The 27,443-nt window shown below is 59.7% G+C and overlaps 1 protein-coding gene across 16 annotated transcripts in view; it reads left to right on the forward strand.

The window, feature by feature from the left end:
* The first annotated feature begins 513 nt into the window (after window positions 1-513).
* The window catches only part of TCF3 (transcription factor 3), a 33,830-nt gene continuing 6,900 nt past the window's right edge, over window positions 514-27,443 (forward strand). For 5 of the 16 annotated variants that reach the window (XM_082456875.1, XM_082456876.1, XM_082456871.1 and 2 more), the window contains exons 1-13: window positions 516-786; window positions 2,711-2,848; window positions 6,051-6,123; window positions 19,377-19,450; window positions 19,612-19,690; window positions 22,415-22,482; window positions 23,772-23,901; window positions 24,598-24,647; window positions 25,863-25,965; window positions 26,048-26,217; window positions 26,302-26,434; window positions 26,842-26,900; window positions 27,002-27,080. In XM_082456875.1, coding sequence (XP_082313001.1) covers window positions 2,777-2,848; window positions 6,051-6,123; window positions 19,377-19,450; window positions 19,612-19,690; window positions 22,415-22,482; window positions 23,772-23,901; window positions 24,598-24,647; window positions 25,863-25,965; window positions 26,048-26,217; window positions 26,302-26,434; window positions 26,842-26,900; window positions 27,002-27,080 — 1,090 coding nt within the window. In that variant the 5' untranslated portion in view covers window positions 516-786; window positions 2,711-2,776. Of the gene's footprint in view, window positions 787-1,420; window positions 1,590-2,710; window positions 2,849-6,050; window positions 6,124-19,376; window positions 19,451-19,611; window positions 19,691-22,414; window positions 22,483-23,771; window positions 23,902-24,597; window positions 24,648-25,862; window positions 25,966-26,047; window positions 26,218-26,301; window positions 26,435-26,841; window positions 26,901-27,001; window positions 27,081-27,443 lie in introns of all 16 variants that reach the window. The other 11 variants (XM_082456867.1, XM_082456868.1, XM_082456869.1 and 8 more) reach the window with 5 other exon arrangements.

Consider the following 27,443-nt stretch of genomic DNA (forward strand, 5'->3'; position numbering starts at 1 on the left):
GGGCGGCCACGCAAACCTGAGACTAAAACTGCAAGCCCCACCCCCTACCGCTTCTCGCGGCCTCTAGCTCAGAGAGTCCAGCCTCTTCCTTCGTTGGGACGCGCGAAGGGGGCGGGGTGAAGGCGGGGCCTAGTTACGAAAGGCCGAGGGCCCCGCCAATCAGGCTTTCGCACTCTCCGATTGGCCCCGGTCGCTCTGCCTTATCTTTCCATCTCACGGTCCTACCCGCTTGCGTCAGGCTGTGCACTGAGACCACGTGCGCCTCCGCGCTGGAAGATAGTCCCTGCCCTCGACCCCCGTCGTTGGCCGACGGACCCCCGGCGCGCCCGCTCCAGGCTCCGGACTCCGCGGGACCTCAGCCGCGTTCAGCGGAAGCGTGGGGGCGGGCGGCGGCGGCCGGGCGAGCGGGCAGCGGCGGAAGGATCCGCGGACGGCGGAGGGGCGGGGCGCGCGCGGGGCGGGGCCTGGCAGGGGCGGGAGGCGGGGCGCAGCGCGGGGTTGGGGGCGGAACATGTCTCCCGCCGCAGGAAGATGAGGCAGCGGCGGCGGCCGCGGGCGTAGCGGGCCGGACCGAGCCCAACGACGCGGCCGGCGGGCACCGCGGGCTCTTCGTACGCCGCCTCCGCCAGCGCCCCGGCCGCGTAGGGCCCGCAGGGCGGACACGCAGGGAGCCGGGCCACGCGCCGCCGCCCACGCGCGCCCTTCGGGGCCGCGACGCCCCTTTGTCCGGGGGGGCCGTTCATGCCGCCGCCCCCCGCGCGCTGCGGGCCGGGCCACGCCGAGCAGGTGAGCGCGCCGGGACCCTCTGCCGCTTGGTGCCCGGCGGGTCGGGCCTCCCCGCGCGGCACCGGGACGCGGGGACCGGGGGACGTGGGGCGGGGGCGGGCCGGGCGGGGGGCGGCGCGGCCGGAGTCATTGTTCTCCAACTTTGCGCGCCGGAGGGGGCCGGCGACGTGGAGGGCGCGCTCCGGCCCGCGCGCCCCCGCCGGCCGGCACTTCGGGAAAGTTTGCGGAGCCGGGCGGGGGCGCGGGGGGCGCCGCGGGGCCGCCCAACTTCGCGGCGGCGCGGAGGCCGCGAGCGCCCCTTCGCCCGGGGGCCCGGCCTGCGGCGGAGTTTGGAGGGGAGCGAGTCAGGGAGAGGGAGCGTCCTTTTGTCTGCGGGGAAGGTGCGCCGCGCGCCTGCGGGCTCGGGCCGGGGGCCGGGCCGGGGGCCACATCTGTTCCGCGCTCCGCTCCGCGGGCACGGGCGGCGGCTTCGGGGTGAGCAGCGCGGTGGCGGCGGCTGCGCCCCGAGCTTCAAAGGGTTCCCGGGCCGCGCCGCCCGCACCGGCTGCGGGGGGTGGGGTGGGGATTGGTTTCCCGGCCCTCCTCCCACCCCTCCCCCCCCCAGAGGAAGACGTTCCTGCTTTTCTGCTTCCAGAGTGGCTTCACGTTATCTTCCGAGTCCTCTTCGAGCCCCCAAAAGTTCTCGTGACACCCCAGAAGTGTTTCAGCTCTCCTAGAGAAGCGTGTTTAGCCCCCCCAGCTCTGCCTTAAAATCGGTTTCAGCCACCCCACAAAAAAGTGCGGTTTCGTACTCTTCAAAAAAAGTCAGTTTCACACGCTTTCCAAAAAAGAAAAAGCTTCGTGGGGGAGGGGGTGCGCTGGGGCATCCGTTTCACACCCGTCTCCGGTTGGCAAACAAAGCGGGGGTTTCTCCGCTTCTGAGGTCGGGTCTCCCTCGATCTCGGAACCCCCTTCCCCTCGCGGCCCCCGCCCGCACCTGGGGCCCGGGGAAGAGAAGCTGGAGGGGCTTCACTGTTTGACTGTGGGACGGAGATCTTGTTCTCCTCTCTTTTCCGGATGGGGCCCGGCAGGTGGATCCCCCCCATTCTAGAATGGAGTTCCTAGGGACCATGCGGGGTGGGGGGGAACCCTGGCCTTGGGACCCCCTCCCCCCAGGGCAAGGGATGTTTTCAAAGTTGCTTAAGAATAATTCCCGGATACATCGTGACAATAAAACAATCTAGGGTGGTTTTTTTTTTTTTTTTTTCCAGAATTTTGTTGTTTTTTATGGGGGGGAGGAGGTTAAGTGTAGTGGGAAGCTTTGCGGGTAGGTCCCTGCGCGGGGCATCCCCCCTATTTAGTTGTGGAGCAGGAAGGGGGTTCTGCCGTCTTGTGGATTTCTTTTGCTTTGAATTTGGGGGTGACCGGGCCTTCAACGTGCTCTGACAGCTGCTGGGGGGGGTGGTCACTAGATTTCCCTTGGGGCGGGGCCGGGTCGCCCCTCCCCCTTCCCGGGGGTGGGGCCAGTGGAAAGCCTGCGGGTGGGTGGAAATGGGAGAGGTGTCGGGGAGAGGGGCGGGTTCTGGCCAAGCTGGGAAGGGACCACTCCACCCCGCATCCAGTTTAAAATTTGCAACTTGATTCCTTGGTGGTCGCAGAGGGAGTTCAGGGAATGTACTCTGCGCTCTCCCCCCCCCCCCATTGTTCAAACTCCCTGAAGGCTCTGGGGAGGGGTCTCTAAGGGCCCCAGTCCCTGAATTCTGGCTGCCCCACCCCCATGCCTCAGGGTCTGGAAGGGACGCAGCCTGGGAAGACCCAGACCCAGAGCAGTTAGAGGGGCTCTTAAACAGCTCTGCCCCATCTGCTCACCTCGGCCATTGTCACTCATACCTCTTCTCTTCTCCACCCGTCACCTCTTCTTGCACCCGCTGTGGGCACCCTGCAGGGCTGTCTCTAGGCCTGAGGAGCCCACCCCGGCCCCTGGCCCCTTGCCCCCTGTTGCTTCTGGAGAATGAACCAGCCACAGAGGATGGCGCCCGTGGGCACGGACAAGGAGCTCAGTGATCTTCTGGACTTCAGCATGGTGAGCGGCCCTCCCCGTCCCCCCGTCGTGTCCCCCCCCCCCCACATGCCCAGCTGTCCACACTCCTGCGCCCCCCGGACGGTGGGAAAGAAGCTTGTGCCAAAAACACTCCCAGCATCTGGACCTCAAGCTCCTATGGGTTAAAGAGCCCCAGGTGGGGCTGGGGGAATTGGGGTGCCCTCGGATGGATGGGTTGACGCCCCCGCGGCAGGGTGCAGCTTTGGGGCCCTTGTCGGCTTCCAGAGGCACCCATCGTCGCCCAACTGTTTGCCCAGGCACAGAGTGGGTCCAACATACCACTTTGCAGATGGGGAAACTGAGGTCCAGAGCGAGGGAGGGACTGCCCAGGGCCTTCAGCTTTTCCTTGGGGAGGCTTGGCCCTGAGGCCCCAGCTTGGCTCTGGGCATGCAGTGACCTTGCCTTGGGACCTGTAAAACCGTGTGATCGGGGTTATTCATGCCATCGTGGGTGCAGAAGATGGGGGGGTGCCCAAAGCCTAGGTGCCTCCTGTGGGGACCTTACGTGAATGAGGAGAGGCCACGGGCAGTGGACGTGTGATTCCTCAGTTGTTTACTGACACGAGAGCCAGTGCCGTGGGTCTGCGGGGTGGGGGGGCAGGGGGATGTCCTCACACTTCCCAGGTGGTGTGCTCTACCCGACACAGCCCCGTTCCCCGGCCAGGCCGATGGAGGTTCAGAGAGGGTACTGCCTTCCAGAGGTCACACAGCTCAGACGGGCCCAGGGAGGCTGGGAGCTGGACCATCCCTTGGAGGACTGGGGGCCTTGGTTTGCCTGTCTGTGCAATGGGCCACCTGTGTCGGGAGAGGCGGGGTGGTCTGCGTTTCCTCACAAACCCAGGAGCTGTGTGTGGACTCCCTAAATCCTGCCCCCACCCCTCCCCCAGCGAGCATTATTTTGGTTTGAAATGGGTTCAGGGAGGATGCTTTCGGTCTGAATTTAATCCTCTGCCAGTATGAGGCCCAGGCCACTGAGGTCTGTCGAAACAAAAGTCCCCAAACTGAAACGGCATCAGCCGCCCTGCGGAAAAACACAGCCCACGGGACAGAGCGGCCGCGGCTCCGGAAGGGCCATGCCGGTATTTTTAAGCCCCGTTTTATTTTTGCGTCCCAGCTGAGGAATCAGGGGTGCTGCTCAGTTGTTTTTTTGTTAAACTGACAAGTCACAGACCACTGGGCCGGAACAGACCGGCTTGGGGGTCAGGGGAGGGGGTGGCACAGGTTCTGATGTCGCCCCCGCCCCCCCCCCAACAGCCTCAACCAGTTGCCCACCACCCCCTGCTGTCCGGGGGGTCCAGACTTCCCCGCCCCCCAGCTCAGACCCATTTCACAGATGCGGAAAGCGAAGCTGAGCGTGCGAGGTGCCCAGTGTGTGTCCTCTGGGAAAACCCAGAACTGGAGTTTTGTTCGACCTCCTTGTTCCCGTGAGGAGAGAGGCCTCGAGGCAGCCCCCCATCGCAGGAGGCTCACACCCTTTCCTTCCCACCTGCCTCAGAGACACTGAGTTAATTTGTTTTTTTGAAACAAATTTTCGACTGAAAAGATTTTGAAAGGAAAGCGCTTCCTTCGGGCAGGTCTGTGTAAAGTAAACGAGGCAACTGTCAGTTAAATACCAGGAAAAATGGCTCTTCCTAGCTGTTAAAATCGCATCTCTGCCCCAGCCCTGAGCTTCGCCTGTTAGGCTGGAGGCTCTGAGGGTGTGTGGGCCTGAGGTGGTCCCTGGGCCTGACGACGGCCTTGAAGGGTGAGGGGCTGGGGAGGGTGCCGTGGGCTTGCCTGGTGGCCCGACCGTGCTCCTCTGAGCTCTGCGCGTGCAGAGGCCCCTATGTGCCCAGGATGCCCATGTGCATTTGGGTTTCACAACAGCCCACACGGTATGAGCTCTGTGTCCGTTTCACAGAAGGGAATACTGAGGCTCCGAGGGGGTGCGGGGGCCTGGCTGGGCTGATCACAGACCTTCAGTGCCCGCAGGACACAGCCCAGTGCCCCCCCCGCCCCCCCACCCCCACCCTGTGGCAAGTGCCACGTCAGCGGCCTCTGGCACCCTGGAGGGCGAAACAGAAACAGAATTGAGCACCACCCCCCTCCCGCTCCTCAGGCTCCTGATCCCCAGGCCTGCCCCTCCCCCAGCGCAAGCCTCAGTGTCCCCAGCAGGAAAGGGGCCCGCCTTGAGGCCAAGGCCCTGGGTGCAGTGAGCACAGCCCCGCCCCCGGAGGGGACAACAGACCCCGTGAGAACCCGAGTCCAGCCTGGGTGCACACCTGCCCCAAGTCTGCACTCGCCCTGCCAGCTCAGTCTGTGGCCTCAGTTTCCCCTTCTGGAGAACAGGGTGTGGGGGAAGGACCCCCTTTCCTGGGTCGCTCCCAGGGCTTGTGATGCTGCCCCGAGTCACGCCCACAGAACGCACACCCCCATGTCCTGCTTGTCAGCCTTCAGCCGCTCCCCACAGAGCCTTAATGCTGATTGAATTGCTTGGTCCCCAAAAGAACCTCTGAAACTCAGACCGTTGGGGCAGGGCAGGGCCATGGTTTCTTGTGCTGCACGAGGGTTTGTTGATGTTGGGTTTTCCCAGTTAATGCTGCTAAGCTGTTTAATCTTGAGGGACTTAACACTGTGGGTTTGGGTGAGTGAGTGGGGAGGGGCGTGGTGATGCACCCACACTCGGTGCCCGCCCACCCGGGAGAACTGCCCTGTCGTTGGCCGGGAAGGGTGCAGCTCTGAGCACGGAGCCCGGCTCGTGGGGGCCCCCCTGCTCCCCATCCCGGTGCCGGGGCCTGGCTGTCTTCCCTGCACTCCCACCGCTCGGGGTCAGGGGCCCGTGGGGAGGTGGATGCCGGTCTCCTAGGGTGAAGGTCGGGGTCTGCGCCTGGGACACCGGTGGGACACGCCATCCATCTGGGAGTGTAAATGATCTCATTTATTTAAAGCTGAAACTTGAAGAAAACTTTGTATCACTTCTAAGTGGATACATTGTATCAAGTGCCTTCGTGTTATTTCATCCCCAGTAAAACAAATACAGAGGTAAACGGGAGTTTTCCCTGCCCCCGGCTGTGCTCCCGAGGGGCACCGGGGAGCCTCTTACCGCCAGGGCCCTCAGGGCGCCTCAGGCCTCCCGGGGGACAGGACCCCGGCAGAGCTGTGGCCTTGGGCTGTGCCCCACACTCACCCCCTCTTTCTCCCCGCAGATGTTCCCCCTGCCGGTGGCCAATGGGAAGAGCCGGCCCACTTCCCTGGCCGGGGCCCAGTTCGGAAGCTCAGGTAGGACCCCGCTGGCTGCCTGGGGGCTTCTTGTTTGCTTGAGGAGATCACCGCGTGCGTAGGGTGGGCCCATGGAGGGTGGGGGGGGGCGACTGCGGGGGGGGGGCTGGCGGCCGGGCGCAGCCTCGTGGACCAGGCACTGAGGGGAGAGGTGTTAGGGGGCAGCGCTCAGGCCCGCCAGGTGGAGTGGGGCTGAGGGGCCCGGGGCGGAGGTCCAGGCGCCCATGTGGGCGTGCGGCGGGGGGATGGTGAGCCTAAGGGAACCCCAGGAAGCAGCTGCTGTTGTGGTGGTGTGACTTGCCTTGGGGCTGAGGGAGGGAGCCCCGTGGTCAGCATGGTGTCACCGTCCACCCTGGCCCCTTGTCCGGGTGTGGGGGACTCTGTGTGACTCATGAGGGCCGGGGTGAGCTGGGCACTTGAGCCTCCAGGGTCTCCTTGGCCCCAGTGGGGTTCTGGGTCTCCAGTCCATCCCCAGGGAGGGAACCTGAGGCCCAGGAAGGGAGTTATGTGGAACCCCAGCTTTCTCCAAATCCTGCTCAGCTCCTGGCTGTTTTCATTCAAGTATGTATTAGGTGCTTATCATTGACAAGACCCGGCACTAGCGTGATTACCTGGCCTGGTTTGTTCGAGGTCTGGGGGTGTTTCCTGGGATCTGGGACTTTGAACGTTCCAACTGGGGTCATCCCAGGCACACCTGGATGAGCTGGGCACCCTGCCTGGTACTGAGTGCAGAGGACATGGCCCAGGGAGGACAGATGGCATGGCCTCAAGGAGCATACAGCAGGGGTCAGGCTGCACAGTGGTGGGGAGGGCAGTAGGGGCTGTCTCCACGGAGATGTTTGGATGTTTGAGCAGAGGCCTGGGGGCGAAAAGGCCGTGGGGCAGCACCATACCTGGCGAGTTGGAGGAACAGTGAGGAGGCCTGTGTGGATGGAGCAGAGTGAGGAAGGGGGAGGGGGAGGGGTGGGGGGGGAGGGCAGGCCATGCAGGGCCTTGTGGACTCGGGCTTTTGAGAGGAGCCATGTGCATGGGGGGGAGCCCACTCTGGCTGTCGGGAGGGTATGGGGGACCCCTCGGGAAGGCCAGAGCTCTGCATGGAGTTCAGTGTCTTTCTGGGGTCTTGGGATGGGGGCCGTGTCCCCCCACGTCTCTGGGGTCCAAGACGGAAGGGTCTGTCTGCTCCAGATTCCATCAGGGTGTCCGGTGGGCTCTGGCTGGAGGAGGAGGGGGTTTCAAGGGTGGTTTGTACTCCCCCCACCCCCCCTGCAAAAGGAGGGACATCATGCTGCTGACCCCACTGCCCCACGCAGGCCTTCCTCTCCGCCTGAGGAAGTGGCCTCAGGGCTGGCCGGAGTCCTCCCTGAAGTGTGGAAATCCCCACAGGCCACCCTGCCTCCCCATTCCCAAAACAGCCCTGGGGAGCAGGGGGTGCTGCTGTTCCTCTGCCTCAGGCAGAGGGTCAGGCCCCAGCAGGCTTCCTGGAGGTGGTGGCACAGTCCCTTCCTCATCTTCCCCCAGGTTCTCCCCTGCTCTCTTTTGTTGCGCAGTGTCCACTTGGGGCCAGTAGCCCCCAAGGAAGGGACCCCTCCAGGACGCCCCATGCCTGGCCCGGCCTGAGTGGGACCCCTGTGAATTTTGCAGGTTGATTTTGTGTGGTTTCTGCAGCCGTAGCCCGCTCAAGCGCCCTGCCCTGGCTACTTCAGGTGGGGAGGGTCCGGCCTTGTCCCGCTGCACGTTGGGCTGAGTTTTCTTCTTCCCCACGAGGGTTGTAGTGTGGTTGGTCCAGCCCAGGAGGTCTCCAGTTCTGGACACACAGCTGGGGACCCCTTTCCCCAATTCATTTGAGCAGTTAGTGCTGTCTGGGGCGGGGGAGGGGGCATGGGACCGGGAGCCCTAAGACCTGAGCTTAGGGGTCCCCTCCTTGCTTCCACTTCAGGCACAAGGCAGGCTGTGTCACCTGACACAGGGGGTGTGACTGCAAGACTCAGTTTCCTCGTTTGTAAAATGGGAGTCTGCCCGTCGGCAGAGGGTTCAGCGAGTCCTTGGGCGTGAAAGTGCCTTATAACTGAGGCGCGGGGCCCGTCTCGGTGTCTGCCTTGAGGGGGTGCAGGGGGGTCGCAGCTCCAGAGCCGGGAGCCACAGGAACTGAGACTGGTCCCTTTGGGGGGGCTCTCCCAGCTCTGAGCTCATTTACCTACTCCCTCTCTGGTGGAGCTGGAGACTCCAGGAGAAGGTGGGGGGTGGGTGGAAGGGTTGGTGGCCCAACAGCGGGATCGGGCTTGGGGAAGTCACCCCCTTTCTGAGCCTCAGCTTTTTTCATCCGTAAGATGGGTCACTGCCCTCCAGACGGGCAGTGTCGCTTTAAGGGGACAGGAGTTTCTGAATGCTAGTAGGTCACGCCAGCCACATTCTCGCCTTCACTCTCCTTGCATGTCTTGGCCTCGTGTCTCTCTACTTAGAATTCCTTTGAGTCAACTTGCTTCTTTTAGATTCACTTCGAAAGGGCACTTCATGTTAGAAGAGGAGCAGCCCAAGCCAGCGGGGACGGGTGTCTGAGGAGGGGTCTCCGAAGGTCTCGGGAAGAGGAGCTGAGCGTGTGGGGCGTGCGGGCTGCTTGTGCCGTCTCTGTTTAAAGATTCTTGTCAGGGAGGCGCCGAGGCCAGAGACTTTCTCCTCGTCATCTAGAGCAGAAGACTGCAGAACGGGGATAATTTTTCCACTTCCTCCCTTTTGGGAAGCCCCAAGGCACAGATCTCTTAGTGGCAGCACGTCCTCTGCCACAACCTACAGGGTCCGAGGCCCCATGAGATATGGGGAAACACCTGCTGACACCGGAGGAGACGTCTTCCCTGTTTTCCTGTCTCGCAGCTTTCCTGGTCTGTGTGACTCTAAAGGTAACGTGCCCTTGGGTACAAACCTAACAGGTAGGCAAGGCGGCATCTACCCTGGCTCAGCACAGGTGTGCGGTTACAGCCTCAGAGTAAGTTCCCGGCTAGAACTGCCAGCCGTGGACGTGCGTCCACGGTAAGAATGTCCCTCTGGCATCCCAGTGCTGGCTCTTTCCAACCTCCTCCAAATGCGCCGTTTCAATGGGCATTTACACGTTAATCATGGGCGATCATCTTTCCAAAAGCAGATTGGCCAGATGAGTTATTTTTTCATGAATTTCCGATCACTACCCCCTTTTTTTCTTGGATTTAGTGAACTTTTTATTTTGAAATCATGATATATTGACAGGAAGTTGCAAAGAAATGTGCAGGGCGGTCCCGCACACCCCTCCCCAGCCTCCCCAGCTGTCAGTCCTGCACGTCCCTCACGTGACACCAAATCAGGAGGCTGACCTTGGTACGATTTACAAGAGTTTATTTGGATTTTGTAGTTTATTCACAAGCTTTGCATGTACACGTTTGTGTGTGTGTAGTTCTGCTTGGTTTTATCCTGTGTGTAGTGCCATGAAGCCACCACTATGGTCTGTTCAGAACTGTTCTATCGCCCCAGGACCTCCCACCTGCTGCCACTCACCACCCACCACACCTCACCCTGGCGACCCCTGATTTACTCTTTTCCATCTTCCCAACTTTGTTGTGTCGAGAATGTTACATACATGGAACCATACAGCATGGAACCTTCTGAGATTGGCTTTTTCTACTGAGCACGGTTCCTTGGAAATCCCTCCAAGTTGTTGGCTGGATCAACAGCTTGTTCTTTTTTATTGCTGCCTGGTGAACTTTTTAACAACAGCAACAGTAACACTTATCAATGACAACTTATGTCGACACTTGTTGAGCGCTGTGTGCCAGGTACTGAGCCTGGGTTGTTTATTCTGAGTCCTCAGTCCTCACAGGTTGGTGCAGTAAGTGCGATTGTCATCCCCATTTTACTTACGATGAAGCTGAAATTCAGAGTTTGTTAACCATCCCAGCTAGCCACCCAGTGTTGTCTCCCTGTAGTGTCTTGTACTCCTGCACTATGCTGCACTTATTGATTTGTAAGAGCTTTTCATAGAGGAAGGAAGTTAGTCTTTTGTGATCTTCAGCCTTTTCCCTAAGTTTTCATTTATAACCGTTGTTGATGATGGAGACTTTTAATTTGCCTCAGTGCTTTACAGGTTTCAGTTTTATGTTGTCAAGTCTTCTATGTTGTTCTAGCTTTGGTGCCATTTCTGCAAAATCCTTGAGAATTAGATGACACAGTCCATACTGCATTGCAGATGTGACAGTCATGAATGTGCCTGTTCCTCATTCCATCAAGTTGAAGAATATACGGGAAAAGATGCTGGAGGGCAGAAAAGCATGCCTTTGCAGTTCTTGGCAGAGCAAAGAAGTGAAAAATAAGTGGGAGGTAGAGAACCTCAACAGTGAAGTGATCAAGGTTGAGCTTATGCAGCAGTTTCTGGCCAAGGGAACACATCCAGCTCACCCGTGGGACTGCTCAGAACACACACCCCTGGGCCCTGGACCCAGAGACACTGATAAAAAGCCTGGGATGGGGCCTGTAAGAGCTTCCAGGCAATTCTGAGGGGCACCTCCAGTTAGAAGCACTTACCTTTAAAGGCCATGCCTTGTAAAAGAGATCATACCATTCTTATAAAAATTGATCACATACTGTGCACAAAAAAAACCTGTAACATAAAAAATGTGACCAAAGTATAAACCGTATTCTTTGGGAACAATGCGGTAAAACTGGAAATGAAAGACCAAAAAACGTAGAAGTAAGTAAAAAGCTTAATGACTTGGAAATAACAAAATTCCTTTTCGTTTACCTCTTGGGTTAAAGAGGAAATTAAAACAGGCTAGACAGAAATCAGCAATAATCTAAACACACTGACACTACAAGGTGCAGCTAAAGCTGTTTTTAGGGAAGAATCATAGCCTTTGACCGTCTTCAGATACAATGAAAAGAAAAGGAGTAAGCATTTAATTTAGGAAGTTCTAGGACAACGGAATAAACTCAAGAAAACCTTTCTTGGTGGTTCGAAATGCCTTAAAGCATTTCCTAAATTGCCATTTACCCATGAATTTTTGTCTCATCTTTTTACCTTCCTGTTGCTACTTTAGTATACTACCTGGTGTCAGTTACTGTAGCTTTTTAGAATTATTATTAAATTTTTCTTTTTTTCTTTTTCTTTTCTTTTATTTATTTGGCTGCACGGGGTCTTAGTTGCAGCGTGTGGGATCTTCATTGCCACATGTGGGATCTTTAGTTGTGGCATGCGGGATCTTCAGTTGTGGCATGTGGGGTCTTTAGTTGCAGCATGCAGAAGCTTTAGTTGTGGCATGTGGGATATAGTTCCCTCACCAGAGATCAAACCTGGGCTGCCTGAATTGGGAGTGTGGAGTCTTAGCAACTGGACCACCAGTGAAGTCCCCTAGTTACTGTAGCTTTGTGGTGTTTTTATAGTCTTCAGTTGTTGTTTTTCAGGTCGGCCCCCCCCCCCCCCATATTCAGACATGCTGATTCTTTTTCATGATCTTTAGAATAACTGTTATGTCTCCTCCCCCATCCCTCCGAAACAAACAAACCTACCTGTTGGGATTTTGATGTTGTGTTAAATTCATAGGTACATTTCGGAAGAACTGTTAGTACTGCGTTTTCATGTTGTAAGAACTTGGTGTCTTCTTCCTTTACTTAAGTTTTGACCCTTAATATTAAGTTTTTAAGATAAACTTTGAAAATGAAAGCATAAGGCATTTAGCCATTTTATAGTTTTTTTTCTTTCCTAATTTGCTCACATACTTTTTCAGTGAGAGTTGTTTCTAGGTGTTTTAGGATTTTCCATGCTGTGGTTTGGGGATCTTTTTTACCATATTTTCTACCTGGTTGCCTCCTGACATCCCCTAATTATTTGCATTGTTCCCTTGGCTTGGTTTTCCAGGTAAATCATCCTCAGGCCTCTTCCATCCTGGTGCGGAGGCCATGTGCCTTTTCACATCAGCAAGTGTTTCTAGAACCACATTGGGTGTGTGCTGTTTGGCTTCTTGTCAGCAGGACCGGGCCTGATCCTGGCTGTCGATTCGAGATAGATCTCTCTGACTGTCTGTGTTTATCATGTTCAGGGCGTTTCCTTCTGGTCCTATATGACCATCCACGCAAGTGATTGGCATCACTGTGGTGTGTTGGGTGTCTCAGGACAGCCCCTGGTTTTCTCCTTCCCCACGTCCTGACGCTGTCCATTAATGGTTTTTCTCACCCCGATGCTCCCTGAATTTTGGGTTTGGTCCATATCCTTGTTTAGCTGCCAGACCAGATCTGCCAGCATCCGTTTTGCATTTTGCTTGTGTTCCCATGTCGTGTGGCACTGAGGCTTCTTGTGGCTCCCTGCCATGTTTCTGCACCAGTTTCTCTGGAACAGTCTTCAGCACGTGGGGCCCCCCATTCTCTGGGCACTGGGGAGCAGACCCGCCACCCTGTTTGCATGCGACACTTTGCCCAACTGCTTTATTTCTGCTACGGCGATTGGCCTGTTGTGATTTTGTCCACTCCTCTTGTCAATTGTAGCATTTTGGTAGGGGGGGAAAAAAATCATCCGTTTCAGGCACATTTAAAAATGGTTCACGTTGCATTCTTTAATAACGTATGAATCCATGTCTCAGTCCTGAATCTACTTATTCTTTCTTTTTTGTTCCCTTGTCCTGGACCCAGCTGTCTCGTGTCTGTATTATTGACTTTTTTCCCAAGGAATCTGCTTCATTGACGAATCGATGTTTATCAATTAACTACTTTTCTCTTCACTACTTCTATTTAATTTAATTAATTTATCCATTTTTTTGCCGTGCCGTGTGGCTTGTGGTATCCTAGTCCTCTGACCAGGGATCGAACCCGGGCCCTGGCAGTGAAAGCGTGGAGTCCTAACCACTGGACCGCCAGGGAATTACCCAGTACTTCTGTTTTAATTCCTCCTGTTTTTTTAGTTTTTCTTTTCTTTTTTTCTCTTTTGACTTCTGAATTGAAGGCCTGTTTGTTTATCTCTGGTCTCTCGCTCAGTAATCATGTTGAGGGTTATAAATTTCCCTCCGAGGAGCACTTTGGCCATATCCCGTTGGTTTCAATAATGCGTATTTTCGTTATTTTTTTTTTTTTATAGATTCTTGGTAATAATTTTTAAAGCACGTTTCTCTGTGAGTCAGGTTCTTCAGAGATTTCCAGTTTCCAGGTTGGCCGTGGAGTGTTTATTCCTCGATTGGCTAATTTCTAGGTCACCGATGCAAAAGTCACCGTGGCTTGGGCTGTGCTGCTGTTGGGGAGATGCAGGGCGTTCCTACTCTCCTGAAACAGGGGCCGCGTTTGTCCTTATTCCTGAGGGCTTGAGGGATAATTTGACACGGAGCTGTGAGGTCTTCGTCTCCTGCCCATCACGTTTAGACTTCTTATTCAGTGTCAAGGACCCAGGGCGGTGGGATGTTCTCTGTGGGTCCAGCCCACTGTTGACAAAAACCCACCCTCTATTCCAAGTGAGAGCTTGCGCCTTGAATTCAGACTTTTCTGTGAACGTGACGGCCCCTCCTTTTCACTTGCATTGCTTAGTATATCTGTGTGCAGCAGATTGTCTTCCTGAGTCACTCGTTCCAGAACTGTTTTCTGTAGGTGCTGTGTTCTCAGCTTTCAAAAAAATTGAGTCTGCATCTGTCTTATTATACTTTCCATGCTCTTATTTTAGGTTTTCCCGTCTTTATACTTTTTCCTTGCAGTCGTGTCTGGTGTCTTTTCTTGGGTTGGGTGTGGAAGGCTGTGCTGCTGGTGGTTCTAATGGTTTCAGGGAATATGCTGAAGCCTCCCGTGTCTGGCTCCTTCCGCCTCAGAAGTGAAGTCACATCTTGTTGTCCTGCAGGAAAGGGTTCTTCCCCAACCCTTCTGTTTGGTATAAATACGTTGCCACTCTTTAGAAATGTTGTTTCTCTTTGTTCGCAATGTTTGTATCTGGCTGAGAAACACGTGTCCTTATTGTGTTCATTCTGCCACTTAGGAGGCTTCAGCCTCCTCATCTGGGGAGCGAGGTTGATGGCAGCCATTTAAGGGTTCAGTGGGATAAACCACAGGAAGTGCCTGGAGCAGCGCGGCACCTGCGGGCTCTGGTGCCTGTTCTTGGGATGGCGTCGAAATTCCACTTAGTTTAACTTAACGCGCGGCCCAGATGTGCTCAGCCTCCCTGCACCGTCTCGTCCTCCAGACTCGCGGGGTCTGTGCTGGGACTCCCCTCCCTCCCTCGGGGATGTTCTCCAGGGAGGGGTGCGGCTCTGGATGTGCACCTGGCGCCTGCCCCTTGTGAGGGGCAGCGGGTTGGGGGTGGAGCTCCCGGGGCCTCGCCTTCCTTCCCTCAGCTCCAGCCCCGTGGGTTGTGTCATTGTGCGCACGCAGCCTCCAGGGAGTGCGTGCGTGTTCTTCCGGGTTTTTCTCTGACTCCAGGTTTGGGTGTTTTTCCTGTTCCTCCCGGGATGCCGGCTCTGGTGTCTGGTCTCGTGTTAAGCCCTCGTGTCCGTGGTCTCAGAATCCCCCCTTCCCCGGTGTTTGGGGGCGTCTCCAGAACCCACCCTTCTGTTCGATCACCTCTTCTGCATTGTCACTTCTGCCTCGCCGCCTCTGACGCTGCTTTTAAAATCTCTTGTGAATTGGCAGCAAAAACTTCTTAGTTTTTCCTGCTTTCACTCTTCCTCTCTCCCTGAAGCCTTATCTTCCTTCCATTCCACGGCACCCACAAGCTCTGCAGTTTCCTTGAGGGCGCGTGGTGGTGGTCTTATATATGCTTCCGTTTCCTGGGATAAATCCTAAATCTGTGAATGTCCATCTTCTGTGTTCCGCGTTTGTTTCGCCCTGGGCCTGTTTCTTGCAGGGAGGTCCCAGCTGGGATTCTGAGCTCATATTTGGCTGAGCGGTGGGGTGGGCGAGATCCTCCCATCCTCGCCGTTGGGTAGAGGGGTCCCCCTTGAGACTGAAGCAGGATGGGGTCTTTCTACTGTTGCTTTGGTCACGAATCTGAAATTCACAGGAGGGAGGGGGCAGGGCAGGTTCTGCAGCTGGGGGACCCCGTTCCTCTGAATTACCACGCATCGGTGGGCCCCCCACCTGAGGGCCAGCTCCGCCCACTGGGGAAGCCTCTGGGGTTGGGGGGTTGCTGCTCCGGGGGTTCAGGAGAGGTTGGGTTGGAGCCAAGCCCTGGTTTGGGGGACCATCTGCTCTTGGAAATGGTGGGCTGTGCCCTCCACTCACTTCCTCTCCAGCCTCAGATCCGCTTGCTTGGGCGCAGCTCCAGGTCCCCTGTCTCCCCACCCCCACTTTCAGGGGCAGGAACGGCAAGGGCTGTGGGCTGTGAGCGGCTCCGGCACTTTCCTCCAGCCACCTGGAACCTGCTCCCTCTGGCGGGAGCTCCCTGGCGCCCTGGAATTCCTACCAACTTTTGAAACTCTGAAGGCCAGAAACAAGTGTAGCTGCTGTGAACACGGAGGGGCAAATGAAAAAGGGGGTGCATAAAAGCGATGAGAGGGTCTGGGTTTAGGGCATATCGTGCATCTCCCCACAGCATTCCTTCAAGTCTGAAGTGATGTAAGAGTTCAGAAGTTGCCCCAAACATCACAGGAAGAGAGGCAAGGACCCCACTGGCCCGTGCAGGGAGGCCCCGGCCCACTTGAGGAAGGGCTTCCTCCTGACTCACACCTGTGTTGGTCTTGCCCCTCATGAGACCCCAGGTGCTGCTGAACAGGCCACCATCCCGTTTCTCGGGGATTTTAATTCTAAGGGGAAAAAGCCAGAGGGGGAGCTGACAGCCTTGGGGAGCTGATAGCGGCAAGAAGGAAACACTTAGGTGAGGACCGGCAGACAGCTGCCCTTAGGTGCTGTTAATTTTTTCTCAGATGTGATCATGGTGCATGGTGGTTATTTTTATTGTTGCTATTTTAGTCTTTACTTGGGGGGCGGCACGTCCAGCACAGCAGCCGCTTAGCCGCACAGGGTCATCTAATGGTGCGTTAATTAACATCTCATCGAGGGGGGAGCTTTTTCCACCAGTCCCGTAGTAGCTGCATGTGACCGCAGGAGGATGGCACCGCCAGAGGACATTGTGATTGGTTAGATAGTTATCGGAGCAATGAAGAGGCCGAAAACATATTTGTCGAGGTTGTTTGGGGGCCAGCCCTGTTCAGGCAACGCTGAGGACGGGGGGCCAGCAAGGCGACCTCCCTGACGGGGGATGAAGGATTAGCAGGTGTGGGGACCACTGGGGCAGAGCTTGGGTCGGGGTTGGGGATCTGCTCACTTGTTGGGGGGCAGGGAGGAGTGAGCTGGGGGCAAAGGGCGGTCAGGGAGGGGTCTGGTCTTTACCCTGAGAGCAGTGGGGAGCCATGGGGGAGGCTAGAGGGGAGGGAGGAGAGGCAGCTTTTGCTTCCGGAAGCTCCAGCAGGCTGCTTGGGGTGGAGTGTGGGCAGGGAACCTGGGGTGGGGGGGACACTGCTGTACGGATGGGGCTTGACCCAGGGGACACAGGGCCGAGCCAGGCTCTGATCCGAGGCCACGGGGGTGGGGGGCAGTGGAGTGAGGGAAGGGGAGAGGACGGCTCCCGGGATTTAGCCCGGGCACCCGGGCGAGGGGGTGCTGACAGAGCTGGGGCTGCAGGACGAAGCCCCTGACGACCATGGCTCTGCGACAGGCTTGTGGTGGCGACGGTGCAGGGCCATGCCTAGGCCCTGTGACCATGTCTTCCCCCCACTCCAGGTACCGAAGTCTGCTAGTCTGGCTACTTTATACGGAGGGACTGGCTCCTGGAATCTTCTCCGTGCCTGGGTCAGCAGACCTTCCTTGTAAAGGGCCAGACAGTTTCTACTGCAACTGATCTCTGCGTTGTAACCAACACCGCTGTATACAGGGAACAAACGTCCATGGCCATGCGCCAATAAAACTTTACTGACAAAAGCAGACAAGGGCCAGACTTGGTCCAGTCACAGTTGGCACACCTGCCCTGGAGGAGTCAGCCAGGACGGAGGCCACTCAGAGGGGCCCGCCCCCCCATGTCATCCAGCCAAGGGGGTGTCCGGCTGGAGCCCGGGCTGGGCAGGTCCAGCTGTGCCACACTGGTCGTCCTGGCGGCGGCAGCCCTCACGGTGGGCGGTTCTGTCACCCGGGCTGACTCGGATCAGATCTGAAACTCCGAGGGGCGGGCGGTGCCCCTGGGCACACCCAGCCCTCTGCTCCGTCCATCTCCCACCTCTTCCTGGGGGCAGGGCTGGGTCTGAGCAGAGAGATGACCTTTCCGGGGGCTGCCCTGCCACCACTTCACCTCTAGCACTTCAAAAAGAAAAAATTATACTGCGACAGCAACGTCTTATTCTATTAGTACATTTTAATTAGAACGTGAACAAGAGATGTTATGAATATTCATGATTGGGTTATTAAAATGCATAATTAACCAGTGGGGGGTTAATAACTATTAATGGCAGCGGTGGGGGAGGGCCCATCCCTCTTTCTGTCGTCTCGTCTCCAGCAGCGGGGAGGCTGGGGCTGGGTGAGGGGGTTTTTACCAGAAAGGGCAGAGCAGGGCCTGGTTGCCTCTGCCCGAAGCTTGTGGGGCCCAAGTTGAAGGGGTCCCTGGGTGTCGGCCCCAGGAGTGCCCGTCACCCTGCCAGCCCTCGGGGGGGTAGGAAGGCCTAGCTTTGGCCTTGGACCTGGCCTCCTGCTCTTGCTCAAGGGTCCTGGCGACTCTGGGGCCCGTGGTGGATGCCCATGGGGGTGGGGGACCCAGAGCGGGACGAGCTCGTGGGCGGGCACCGGAGAGCGAGGGGATGACAAGCAAGTGGCTGTGGAGGGAAACTGGGGCTCGGGTGCTGGCCCTTTGCCCAGGGTCACCCCCCTTCACCAGCTGCTCTCGTCCCCAGAGCCCAAGTGGGGATTCAGGACCTTGGGGTGCAGACACCCCAAACCTGGTGGCAAATGTTAGATGGATTTGTGGAGACCATGGGAGCTCTGTCTGACCCCCTACCCGCCAAGGCAGCCCCCAGCTCCCCATGGTAATCACATTGGAAATTTTTGATTAGAAAACAGAATCTAACCGAGGTATATGAATATTTATCAGACTGGGAGATTAATATGCATAGTTATGCAAATCAGACAGCAATTAACACCAACTCTCCAGGGGAATGATTAACTCAAAGGCACCAAAAGAGAAAGATGCAATTTAAAAGAAGTTTCTGGTACAGATGCGCAGAGGAGGGCCGGGTGAAGGATTCTGGTCGGGTGTTCGGGATGTCCACCACGTGGGGTCAGGGGTGGGGTGGGGCACGTCCCCTGGCACAGATGGCAGGGCTGGGCACGGCCTCTCCCGCCCAGCCTGGCCTGGGCAGCTTTGACTCGGACTCGTATGTGGACACCCCCAGCCCTGCAAAGTAGGGCGTGTTTGTGACCCCATCTGCAGAGGAGGGAAACTGAGGCACAGGTGGGAGGGGCCCGGGGGCTGCTCCCATTCTGCTTGTCCAGGCCCTGAGCCCCGTGGCCCCCGATGGATGGTGTTGGAGCCCACTCGGCCCGGGAAGGGTGCAGGCCCCTGTGCCTGCCCGCTGGGAAGATCTGGGTCCTGGGCTGGGCCCCTGGGCGAGTGTTCAAGGAGATAAGGGCCCTGCCCTGCCAACCCTACATCCAAGGTCCTTGTCCCCACGTGGCTAACCCTGCCACACCTGGGCCTCCAGCCCCGCCTATCTTACAGGATTGGATTCCTCCTTCCCTGCCCGCCAGCCAGCCTGTGCCTGGTGGGTAGTCGGCAGCTGCTGCTGTTACTTCAACAAAGGGACGGCCCCGCCCCTCGAATTGGCAGAGATGGGAAGGGGGAGGCTTCCACTCTCGAGATGAGATGAGAGATCATCCCTCATCCCCATTCCCTGACGCCTTCATGAGCCTGGGCCAGAGGGAGGGACTTGGGCCTGGAGAGGAAAGCCCAGAGTGGGAGTGAGGGCTCCGTCCAGGGTGGGCTGGGGGCTGGACGGGTGGGTAGAAGTTTGCTAGCAGCGATGGCAAATTTGCCAGCAGCTGGTGGAATTGTTTCTTGGGCCGTGGACCCGGAGGTCTGCTTGGTGCCTGTGTGTCCGGGGTGCTTGCAGCTGGCAGTGGTGTCACCGTGGGCAGTGCTAGGGTGGGTGCATCTGGACGGGCTCCAGCACCAGGCTGGGTTGGGAGGGGCCTGGAAAGCTTCCCAGGTCGAGTGAGGGCTCCCCGAGGCAATGCGGCTGGTGTGGAGCGGCCGGGGGCCGGGCCCCTAACCCTGCCTTCCTGCCCTGCAGGTCTCGAGGACCGGCCCAGTTCGGGCTCGTGGGGTGCCAGCGAGCAGAACAGTTCCTCCTTCGACCCCAGCCGGGTGAGGAGCCCGTGGAGGCCTGAGACCCTGGGATGGGTGTGGGTGGGCGCGAGGAGAACCCCCGGCCTGGCCTGCAGGGGCTTTGGGCTCTGTGGCGCGCGGTCGCATCCTGGCCCGGAGGCGTCCCCGACCCCCCTCATCCCTGCCCCTCCCCCCCACAGACCTACAGTGATGGCGCCCACTTCAGTGAGTCCCACGGCACCCTCGCTTCGTCCACATTCCTGGGACCTGGGCTCGGAGGTGAGTGTCCACGTGGTCCCCGTCCCCACCCCCCTGCCCGCTCGGTTCTCGAGCACTGGGGCTTCCGGGACGGCCACCCAGAGCAGAGGACACAGGTGGGGACCAGCCAGGTGCCTGCTGGGAAGCGGACTACGCAGTCCCGACAAGCCGAGTCTGAGGCCGGATGCCTCGCCTGCTCTCCCCAGAGCACCGGCATCCTGACCGTGAGAATCAGGATCGGGACCTGGACGAGGGTCCCCTCTCTAGCCCCAGTTTCCCGACCTGCAGGGATGGGGATTCTCAAAGAGCCTTTTGCGTAGCCCGTGGTAAGGACTCATCTGGCTCCCCAGGCCCAAAGGCCCACCCCCATCTCGCAGATGAGCAGACTGAGCCTCAGCGAGAAGGGACCCGGCCTCCGGGACCCTCAGGGCCTGGTTGGGTGTCCGAGTGCTGGCCCTGCTGAGCCTGGGCCCTCCCTGTTCTGAGGGAGTGTTGGGGTGGCTGCAAAGCTGGCATCTCTGGGGGTTGAAAGGGGCCGGGGGGGTGGGTCAGCTCCCGCTTTGGGGCCTGGGCTGCGCACTCCCGGTGCTCCTGAGACACGAGGTCCTTGCACATGACAGCCAGGTGAGGTAGGCTCCTTCGGCGCCGCCCCCAGCGGTTCCCAGGCCGAGGTGCATGGCGGCGGGGTTGGTGGCTGCTGGGGGAGGTGGGTGAACTCTGGTTGCCGGGCCCAACCAACCAGTGGGGCAGCCAAGGCCGGAGGGCCTGGGGTCCAGCCCTTGTGGGCTGGTGCATGGAAGGAGCCAGACGGGCGAGCGGGGCCTGGACGCAGTCCCGGGCAGGGAGGGGGAGCACAGCGTCCGGCACCCACTGTGTCTAGCGGGAGTCCGCGTGCATCTCCAGGACCGGGAGGTGAGGGCTGGCCGGGTGGCCCGGGGTGGCCTCTGCACCTGCCGCGACACCAGTTCCCCTCTGCTGTTCCTTCCTCCGGCTTCTTCCTGGCACGGGCAGTTCCCACAGCCAGGCCTGGTCAGCAGGGCCCAGAGCCCAGCTGTGTCACACACCCACCACACACCCCAGTGGCCGAGGAGCTCAGAGAGTGCAGCAGGGAGCCCAGGCCAGGCCCAGCGAGACAGTGGGGAGGTGGGTGCAGTTTCGCCCTCCCTGGACCCTGGTTTTCTTGCCCGTGGACCGGGGCTGGCGATAGCCATGGTGGGGCAGCGGGCGGTGAGTGCCAGGCCCAGGGGGCGAGGGTCACTCTGTTCCCGTGCGGCCCCCAACCTGGTCCAGCTCCTCGATGAGACCTGGTGGTTCTGCTCTTGGCGTCTGTCCTCCTCCCCCCTCTCATACCCTGATGCCCGGGCCCGGTGCATGGCTTGGGCACCTGCTGTATACCCACAGGGCTCGTGGTCCTCGCAGGTCCCCTCCCAGAACCTCTGCCTTCTCTCCTCGCCTCCCTCAGCCTTCCTTTCAGGATGCCCCTGCTTGGTGCCTGCTGTACGCAGGGTCAAACCACAGCAGCCCCACCCTGCAGTGGGGAGCCCAGAGCCCTGGCTGGGCTGGCCAGCTTTGCTTCCCACGGCCACCCTGGGAAGGGGGGGAGTGCACCCTCTGGACTGGGGGCGAGTCCCCTCTGGCCTCCAGGCTGTGGTTTGTTCATCCCTAAATGGGCCCCGTGTCGCCTGCCCTGAGCTTGGGCTGGTGGGCGTGGCCTGTGGGGCATCTGGTGTGTTGGTAGGAGCATGGCCCTTCTCCCTGCCCCCTAAACAGCGTTTGCTCCAAGAATCCACTTGAAATTGTCCTTTTAAAATCAAGGAGAGAGGGAATTCCCTGGTGGTCCAGTGGTTAGGGCTCGGCACTTTCACGGCCGAGGGCACAGGTTTGATCCCCGGTTGAGGAACTGAGGTCCCACAAGCTGCGCAGCATGGCCAAAAAATAAGTAAATATATTCAAAAAATAAATGGATAAAGCGGAGAATTTCCCCCCCACACACACCCAGTTTGAGAATAAACCAGATTAGTCAGTCAAGCATTCTGATTCTTTGCTCACGGTAAGGCTGGTTAAGGTCCACCCTCAGTCAGGATAGGTGCCCAGCTGAAGCCAGAAACAAGCTGAAATTGTTCAGGTACTGATGGATCCAGGGACCTGCTTCAGGCGAGGCTGGATCCAGGTGTTTGTGTAGCTGCAGGAGTCTGTTCACACCAGCTGCTCTCTCGGGCAGGCTGTCCCCCCACAGCTCGGTCTTGCCCACCCACACAGAGGAAGGGCTCGTTCGCACCGAGTGGCTTGAATCAGCGTCCCCAGGGATGTCACATGCTTGTTCGTGAGCTGACCTTGTCCAGGAGCTGGGGAAGGAGCCCAGGGCCTGGGTGCTGAACCTTGCAAGATACCAGGGACCTCGACCTGTCCCCTGGGAACCCAGCACCCTGGGGAGTTGACACCTCATGACCTTGAACAGAGGAAACCGGAGCTCGAGGAGGGCGGGGGTGGGGAGCCGAGTCAGTGCTGTGCCGCTTTGGGGATGGGGCATGTGGGGGCCCTGGCGGGTTTGCAGAATCCTCTGCGGGTCATCCGGGGATAGCGTCTGGCTGGAACCCCACTTGTCCCTCGGCTCCTCGCCACTTGATGGGGAGACCAGTGTCCCACCACGGTTTTCAGTGTTGTGCACTTGTGGAGTGCCTGCTGTATACGGGCATGTGTCGGCTTCTGGGTCAGCTCTGGGTGATCCTCCTTCCTTTTCCCCAGGCAAGGGCGGCGAGCGGGGCGCATACACCCCCTTTGGGAGAGACGCGGGGGTCAGCAGCCTGACTCAGGTGAGGCTGCGTCTGCAGGGTGGGCGGGGGAGGGCATGGGTCCCATCGGCCCCCGGCGGCCCTTGGAGCCTGGAGAGCCCCTGTCTCCAGACTAGGGAGCAGCGCAGGTGGTTAGGGACTGGGGGGTACCCAGTGGGGGTCACAGTCACCGCTTGACTTCTCACCCCACCTTATATTCCCTAGTTTTAATTAGAAACAAATTCGTCCCAGTTGCCTCTTGATCTGTGAAGGCTCGGCCAAGTGCTGGTCACTCTCCAGCAGTCGCTGAAACAGGCCCAGGCCCTGGGCCAGGCTGGGTGGGTTGTCGATGGGGAAAGGGGAGGCTGGGGTCCAGCCTGTGGCGCCCTGTGCACAGCTGAAGGGGTTCCAGGAGACACCTGCCCGCCCGCCTGCCCCCAAGTGGCAGACAGGGAAACCGAGGCCAGCCCGGCAGCCGAGGCCTGACCCTCGCACCGTGCCCCCAGCCTTTGGTCCAGCCTCGGCACAGTCCCCGGCCTGGGCGAGATTGTCACCCGTGGCCACTCCACTGGGATGCTGACGGGCCAGTTGCCTGGCACAGTGGTCCCTTGTGGCCTCCTGTCCTGGTCCCCGCTTGGGTCTCTCTCCCGCCCCACACCCAAGGGCTTTATTCCCTGCCCCTGCCTGCAGTCCTGCAACCTCAGGGTGCAGCTAGGCCCTGCTGCAGGCAGCGCCGTCTGTGTGCACACTGGGCCTCAGCCAGGTCACAGCCACTGAGTGCCCACGGGGCCCCAGGTTGTCGGCCAGGGGCAGAACGTGCATGGCCGTATCTGTCCCCATGACGCCCCTGAGCCGTGGAACGTCTGACATGCCCATTTCACAGACAGGAAAGCCGAGGCTGCAGCACTGCGCCTCGAACTCCAGTCCCCGTTGTTCTCCTGGGAAGAGAGTCTATTTCAAACTTACGTCTGTGAGATTAAACCGTTTACCTTAAAGAAAAGGGGGGGGGGAGGCTATGTACAAAGTAAAACAAACAGATTCCCTTGACACCTGAAGCATAGTTGTGCCCGTTTAGCACCCAGACAGCGACACATCTTCAGGCTTGACGGTGTTTCTCTTCCCGTCTTTTTCCTTCATGAAAATGGCAGTCGGTAGTGTCCTAGATCAGAGAAACGCCACCAGTGTCAGCAGGGAGGGACCTATGCCCCAGGTCACTGTCACCCCAGGACCCTGCCATTGGCCTGGACCTTCACTCTTGCCTCTGTTGTTTTAAACCGGAATGGCCTGGGGGCTGGGCAGGGGACCAGCTGCTAACCCTCCCCCTCCCTCAGGCCGGCTTCCTGCCCAGCGAGCTGGCCCTCAGCAGCCCGGGGCCGCTGTCCCCCTCGGGCGTCAAAGGCGGGCCCCACTATTACTCCTACTCTGGTCACTCTCGGCGGAGAGCGGCGGATGGCGGCCTGGGTGAGTGGGGCGGTGGCGGGGCGGCTGGGACGGCGGTCCCTGTGGGTCCTAGCGGTCGCGTCTTGTGAGGTCGGGCAGCGCTGAGTTGGCACAGCGAGGGTCCCACAGCCCTTGGTCACTTCCCCGGCCATACAAACCCTGCGCACTGTGCGGTTCTGTCGAAGGACGCCTCGTTTAGCGAGGTTGCTTTGATTCAGTGACGCTAAAGTCACCCACCCAGAAGTACACAGGTGCCAACGTGGGCCCACAGCGAGGGGGACCGGGACCCCGGCTTCCCATCTGGGCTGCACTGGAGCTGGAAGGCCGGCGGCACCTGGCAACCATGGAGGCGCCCAAGCCAGGGTTGGGGCTTAGCAGTTTCGGCGAGGGGGGAGCTTGCAGATCCGGGACTCGGCGACCGGGCGGCTGCCAGGAGCTGGAGCTCAAGGAGCAGGCACCGGCTCCCGTGTCCATGAACCCTGCGACCCGGCTCCCAGCACACACCTGCCCCCCCCTGAGTTTGCCACATGGGCCCGAGGCTGGTTTAAGTCATTCTCTTAGGAGGGAAGCTTGGGGGTCTCTTCTCCGAGCGGCAGGGTGGGGCTGTGTCCCATCCCCTAGTGACAGGAGTGTGCAAGCGGGAAGGGCCCCCTGCACCCCTCCCAGTGGTGAGGGCGGGAGCCTGGCCGGGGGTGCTCACTCCTCTTGTCCCAACAGACACGCAGCCCAAGAAAGTCCGGAAGGTGCCGCCGGGTCTCCCATCCTCGGTGAGTTGTGGGACAAACGGGCTCCACAGGCCGAGCGCCTCTCGTGACCCCCTCCCGAGGGTGGGCCGGCCCTGCATGGGGTCTGACGAAAGCCCCATGGGCTCAGCTGGACTTCTTCCCCGAGGCCCCAACCCTGAGGTAGTCGGAAAGTCCTTCCTTGGGTCTAGCCTGGGTCCCTCCTGCTTTAAGAGAAGGTGGTTTCCTCTGGCCGAGGCGCCTCAGAAAGGGCGTGAACGGGGTCCTGGAAGCAGGAGCAGGCGGGCGTCCTGGCGGCCAGTTAGAGGGTTTCCCGCCCCGTCCGCCCTGCTTGGAGCTGCCCTCTGTCCTCGCCCCGATGTCTGGTGGCTGGCGGGCTGCCAGGCCCAGCAGATGGTGCCGAGCCGTCAGCGGCTCCCAGCACCGTGCTCCCAAGACTTAATCACGTTGGGAGAAAAGGCAATTTGCTGGACTCCCCGGCTCGGCCACCACCCTCTCTGCTTGCCTTCTCTGCTGAGCCCCGGAGGCTGACCCGGCCCGTACCAGGCCGCAGGCCCAGAGGCTGTCTTAAGGCTCAGCTCTTGATGTCACATCTTGGAACATCAGAGCTGAGAGGCCCCTGAGCCCACTTTGTCCTACCATCTCTTGGCACTTGCACCCCGCTTTCTGCTCCAGTGTTGGGGCAGACGTGGCCATTTGACCCCAGCACTTTCCTGCAGTGCCCAGCCGATCAGGGTCGGCGCTGATCCTTGAAAGCCTTTGCTGTCTCACTGCTCTGGGGCAGCTGGGGCAGAATATTCACCCGGGGCCCTGCCTCTGAGGCCCCCAGGTCTTGTGTGATCAGGGCTGGGGTTAAGGCAGGTTCCAGTGCTGGGGGCGGCACAGCTGGGCTCTGCTGGATCAATAGGAGTTTACTGGATTAAGGAGGGAAAAGGCAGTCTGGGCTGGGGGTCCAGTCTACAGAGGCCTCAGGCGCAAGGCTGGGACTGTGGGGAGGGCAGGAGGGTGGGGGTGAAGAAGGAACAGCAGAGAGGTGATAACACGAGCAGAGCCTCAGATGCGGGGCCGAGGTGTGGTTTTAGAGGGAAGGTTTGGAGAAGCACAGGGAAGTGGGCGGTGGGGTGGACAGCCCTCCAGGTGGAGGGGGAGACCCAGGAGGGGGAGCTGCGGGGCGGGGGCTGGTCAGTCCCCACCCTGCCCGGCCCCTCCTGCCTGACCATGCCCGCTGGCCCAGCACAGGTGTACCCACCCAGCTCAGGTGACGACTACAGCAGGGACACCGCCGCCTACCCGCCCACCAAGACCCCCAGCGGCACCTACCCCGCCTCCTTCTACGTGGCAGGTACTTGGGGGCTCGCCCGGGTTGCCTGGGGCGGGGCCCGGGCTCCCTCTGCCCACCCACCTCACCATTCCCCTCTCCGCAGACGGCAGCCTGCACCCCTCGGCCGAGCTCTGGAGCCCCCCAGGCCAGGTGGGCTTCGGGCCCATGCTGGGCGGGGGCTCGTCCCCCCTGCCCCTCCCGGCAGGTGGCAGCAGCTCCGTGGGCGGCAGTGGCAGCAGTGGATTTGGCGGCCTGCACCAGCACGAGCGCATGGTAGGCCCCGTGGGGTGGCCGTGGCAGGGGAGGTGTGTGGGCAGTGCCCCGTCTGACTCTTCCTACCCCGTCCCCCGCACACAGGGCTACCAGCTGCATGGAGCAGAGGTGAACGGCGGGCTCCCGGCTGTGTCCACCTTCTCCTCGGCCCCCACGGGCGCCTACAACAGCGTCTCCAGCCACACCCCCCCCGTCAGCGGGGCCGACAGCCTCCTGGGTACGGCCCCCTCACTCCACACCCCCGGTGGGCTCAGGATCCAGCCCTGGGTATCATCATTAACCGCATCCCCCTCGCCTGGCTCGGGCTCCTCGGGCCCCCTCAGGTGTTTCAGAGTGGCTCCTCGATGAGTAGGTCCCACTGTTCATTTGGGGAAACAGGCGCAGCGAGGGGGCTGCTCACCCCGAGCCCCGCAGCCTGCCTGTCCCCAGAGCACTGTGGAGGCACGTGGTGAGGCGTCAGGAGACGCCCGACTGAGACCGGGGCTGCCCAGGGCCAGGCTGCGGCATCCGTGCAGGCAGCTGCGTGCAGACGGGAGCTCCCCGTCGGCCGGGGCGAGTAAGCCCGGCCCAGGTGCTGGGGCTGCTGCATCCCAGAGGCTGGGCCTCACCTCTCTCCACCCACAGGCTCCCGTGGAACCACGGCCGGCAGCTCTGGGGACGCCCTTGGGAAGGCGCTGGCCTCGGTGAGACTCGGCATGTGGTGGGTGGCTGGGTTGGTGACCCAGGAGGCTGACTCCTGACCGGCCACATGGTGGCCCTTTCTCTCTCCCTGTCCCCGTCACAGATCTACTCCCCAGACCAGTCAAGCAATAACTTCTCATCCAGTCCCTCCACCCCCGTGGGCTCCCCACAGGGCCTGGCAGGTCTGTGCAGCGTGCTGGGGGAGGGGACTGGGTCTGCTGACTGTAGCCCCGGGTGGGCGGGGAGCTGGACAGACCACATGCCTCAGAGCTCACGTTCCCATGGCCGTCGAGGAGGGCTCCCTAGAGGATGGGGGGCTTCCAAGCCAATGCTCCTAGGTCACAGCAGAGGCAAAGGTCAGGAGGCGCGACGCAGCAGGCTATGCATTGTGAGCATGAGGGGCAGATGGGATCCAGCGGGGGCCTGGGATGCCGCCTGGACAGAGGCAGAGCAGCCGGCCCGAGGCTCCCGCCTGGACTCCAGGACGTGGGCATGTTGGCGTTTATTCACCCCAAAAGCTGTTCGGCACCTACTGTGTGCCTCAT

This window comes from Balaenoptera physalus (assembly GCF_965194825.1).
Source record: "Balaenoptera physalus genome assembly, chromosome: 3".
NCBI classification, from domain to species: Eukaryota; Metazoa; Chordata; class Mammalia; order Artiodactyla; family Balaenopteridae; genus Balaenoptera; species Balaenoptera physalus.